The sequence below is a fragment of the Macrotis lagotis genome, chromosome 3 (genome assembly GCF_037893015.1).
Source record: "Macrotis lagotis isolate mMagLag1 chromosome 3, bilby.v1.9.chrom.fasta, whole genome shotgun sequence".
NCBI classification, from domain to species: Eukaryota; Metazoa; Chordata; class Mammalia; order Peramelemorphia; family Peramelidae; genus Macrotis; species Macrotis lagotis.
In genome coordinates this window covers 296,575,040-296,579,337 of record NC_133660.1, presented here as the reverse complement: position 1 = coordinate 296,579,337, position 4,298 = coordinate 296,575,040, and the positions used below count along the sequence as shown (strand labels likewise).

Sequence of the window (4,298 nt, the reverse complement as noted above, 5' to 3'; positions counted from 1 at the left end):
TATATGTGTGTATATATATATATATATATATATATATATATATATATATATATATACATATATATATATTATGAAAGAATCCTTTCAAATTATCCTTGCTCCAGTGTCTTCTCAGAAGATTTAGAATATGTTCAATAACATCAACAACCAAAGGATGAACAGATGTCAAGAGAATTACCTGAGAAGAAAACATCTCTTTTCATTGTATAATTTACTGAAACTAAGAATTTTCCTCAGGGTCACCTCTGGTTTTGGGGCAATGTATTGTGATACTAAGTCTAAAAAAATTGGGGCAGCTAAAAACTAAAAAAAGGACTAAAACAATTTACACACCTTTTTTGGAGATATATTTTTACTTTCAATAGGGAGATTTTTTTCTTTATAAAACAAAATCCATCCAATTATAAATTTTATCTGATCAATATCACCAATATTTTCATACAAGCATTAAAATGAAAAACATAAATGATTAAATACTCATTTTGATTAGTAGACCAATTTTTTATGATGCATATTGTTACTCATAGTGCTATCATAAAGACAAATTTCAAAACATAGTTTTTTGTGTCTATGAAAAATGATAGTTTTTTAAAATATAAACCTTTTGCTCAGGTTCAACTTCATCATCTAGACAGCAAAGGAATCTACCTGTGGTGCAGACACTAAAGAGAGGTTATGGGAAGTAAGAAGACTTTTTCTTCACTTCATTGATGGCATATTGAACAGTGAGAAGTGTTGGCAAACATCCTACACATAAGATCTCTAATAAGTGGTTCATCCTAGATTAAAAAGCATATGCCAGACTCCTTGCCCTGGATCGAAGAAATGGATAAGATGAATCAAACTTCTTCAATTCAAGTAACTGAATTCATTCTCATGGGCATTACAGATAATCCTGCCCTGCAGATTCCCCTATTTTTTGTGTTTCTCATCATCTACCTGATTACAGCTCTGGGGAATTTAGGCTTGATTATTTTGACTGTGATTGATTCTCACTTGAAAACTCCCATGTACTTTTTCCTAAGGAACTTGGCATTTATTGATCTTGGATACTCCACTGCCATCGGCCCAAAAATGTTGGTTAATTTTGTAGTAGAGAAAAATTTCATCTCTTATATTGAATGTGCAATCCAGTTAGTTACTTTTATAACATTAATTATAAGTGAACTTTTTATGTTATCTGTGATGGCCTATGACCGCTATGTAGCCATCTGTAATCCTCTGCTGTACATGGTCATCATGTCAGACAAAATGTGTTACCTCTTGGTTTCCATCCCATATCTATTCAGCTTTTTTACAGCACTACTGACTACAATTAAGATTTTTATGTCAAATTTTTGGAAATCTAACATAATTAGTCATTTCTATTGTGATAGTCTCCCCCTCTTAAGTATTTTATGCAAGGATGCAAAGGATGTAGAATTAATCATTCTCAGTTTTTCTGCATTTAATCTAGGTTTCTCCCTGATGGTTGTTCTTGTTTCCTATGGACTCATTCTGATGGCCATCCTCAGGATGAAATCTGCAGAGGGAAGACGCAAAGCCTTCTCCACCTGTGGCTCCCATCTCACAGTTGTGGTTGTGTTCTATGGGACACTAACTTTCATGTACATGCAACCCAAGTCTAGTCACTCTTTTGATACAGACAAGATGGCTGCTGTCTTTTATACTTTGGTCATTCCCATGCTCAACCCTTTGATCTATAGTTTGAGAAATAAAGAGGTAAAAGGAGCCTTGAGAAGAGTCATAGAGAAGCAAAGCAAATTTCTTCATTAATGTACTGTGTAGAACAAGATCCTATTTAGCTATTAAAATTAAAAATATCTCCCTTTTGTATTCTTAACAACATAAATTAATGCCTCCTTTTCAAAGTGTAACTTTTCTTTCCTATTTTCTCTTTCAGTAGAAAATTACTTATTAACATATGTGACTTTGATGTTAGGGCAAAATTTCTCTACACTATAGCATACTACGGATTAACTGTAGATAATCTATCTCTTTTAAAATTCCTATCACTGATATAAAAATACATATAATATTTTTAATTTTATTTATAAAGGAGACCAGAAGTTGCTGAGACAAATCAGTTTACTTTTAGATTGCTCCAATCCCTAGGGAGTTGTAACATTTTTATTGTTCCTTATTCTCTTAAGACAACCTAAATTTTCCTTTTTAAAACCTCTCCAATTTTTTCTCTTTCTGACTTCTGGTGCTAATCAGAATATATCCATTCCCTCTTCTATGACAAATCCCTGTATATAATTAAAAAAACCCAATATTTTTCCAAACATTACAAATCCAGATCTTTTCTCCTTGACAAACATCTCAGGTATCTTCAACCAATCTTTACAAAAGCCTTTCACAAATTCATGCTGTCAGAAGGGTAAAAAAATCTAATGGAGTTATGACAAAGATAAAAGGGTTTCTGCAGAAGATAGACATTTTCTTTATTGAAAAGCTTTAAGAGGGTCGGCTAAGTGGTGCAGTGGATAGAGCACCGGACTTGGAGTCAGGAGTACTTGAGTTCAAATCGAGCCTCAGACACTTAATAATTAGCTAGCCATGTGGCCTTGGGCAAGCCACTTAACCCCATTGCCTTGAAAAATCTAAAAAAAAAGCTTTAAGAATATGCTTTATGATTGGTGTTCATTACAGCATGATAGATTCATGCAAGAGTTTATCTTTATGGTTTACAAGAAAGGATTTGAAATAAAGACACAGGATCTACCAGTTGTTTTTTTCTTTTTTTTTCTTTTCTTTTTCACCTGAGGGAAATTCTTATTTTTGACTTCCTGCTCCTCAATAGAAAGTTAAACACACTCTTTGAAATGGGCATTGTTGTTTGATTTTATATATATATATATATATATATATATATATATATATATATATGTCAGAGTTAAGCCCTGTTTTATTTGCTTCACAATTAGCTGCAAAATTTCTCAATTATTTGCAAAAATTTCAATATTTTCCTCCTCAAATATTTGTAAAAAATTTAATATTTTCCTCCGCTTGGGGTAAAGAAAGTTGCTCTAATATTCTGAAATTTGTCATAGAAAGTTAAAGTCATAAAAAAAATTCAAAATTATTCCTTAGTGAACAATGAAAAACTAATGTAGCACAAAAAAGAGCATCTCCTTCCTCTTCTTTTGGTGAACTTATATTCAGTTATTTTCCCATTTAAAGAAAACCTGCTTACTATTTCTACTCAAATAGAAAATTATTTGCAATGATAATTTAATTGACTGTGATTTTAGGACACAAATTATGAATTTTCGGAGAGATCCCAGTGACAATATAGTGCACCATAATTCTGAATACAATTCCCTTCTACTGCTACAAACTTAACAAATAGTACTCAAGCTTTTTTTTTTTTTCCCAAGGCGAGATCAAATTTGAACTCAGGTCCTCCTGACTCCAGGGCTGGTGCTTTATCCACTGCACCACCTAGCTGCCCCTGACTCAAGCTTTTAAGTAGAACCTTGAAAGCAAGAAGCCTATTTGCTCTAGGAATCCTTTTCACTTTTTTGCTAATTATATATGCTAAGAAGTTTTTATTTGATGCAATACATTTTACCCAAATCCAGTTCCAACCATTGCTCCTGATTCTAACATTGGTAACCAAAAAAAAGTAAATCCATAGTTTTTTCTGGTTAACATAGAATCCTTGAGATTTTTATCATATCTCCAATTCTCACTAAAGTTCAACTTTTTGATACTGTATTCACTGGCTTAAACAACCTCACTTCCTTCAACCAATTTTCACATGGCATAAAACCTTGGCCTCCTCACTTGATTTTCGCTGGTTGTTGTCTAGCTTATCTTTCTTCACAAAATGTGGACCTTAGAATGAATACATTTCTCAATAAATCACCTGACTGCAAGATAGCATGTATTGGTAATTGAATTACCAGTCTTAAAATCATATTAGACTGACTTTCATCTCAAAGTATCAATGTTGGTGATGATCATAAAAATTATATAATGCATTAAGTTATATAAACCATTTTTCTTATGTTATCTCAATCTTAAAAACTGTGAGATTGAGGTAGTATTGGTCTCATTTTGCCAATGAATAAATTAAGGTGAAATGAAACTAAATACACTGTTCATCATCAAATAGCTAGTATATGACTGATATAGGATTCTTAACAAAATCTTCTAGTCTCTATGTTGAGTATAATCTACTTTCCCACTTACCTGTTGAAAATATTGGTGTTGTAATGCATATATATGACTAGCACATTTTTCAGGACAGCAGTAATTTGCCTAGAAATTCTTTCAATTCCACTGTGGAC

The 4,298-nt window shown here is 32.2% G+C and overlaps 1 protein-coding gene across 1 annotated transcript; it reads left to right on the top strand.

Annotated features, from left to right (window-relative positions):
• Positions 1 to 819: 819 nt before the first annotated feature.
• Positions 820 to 1,776, top strand: LOC141519548 (olfactory receptor 8K3-like). The gene has a single exon (XM_074231764.1). The coding sequence runs from the start codon at positions 826 to 828 to the stop codon at positions 1,774 to 1,776; it is 951 nt and encodes a 316-aa protein (XP_074087865.1). The 5' UTR covers positions 820 to 825.
• The last annotated feature ends 2,522 nt before the right edge of the window (positions 1,777 to 4,298 follow it).

Excerpts from the sequence above, each read along its gene's own strand:
- LOC141519548 (XM_074231764.1), top strand. The coding sequence starts at position 826 with ATGGATAAGATGAATCAAACTTCTTCAATTCAAGTAACTGAATTCATT.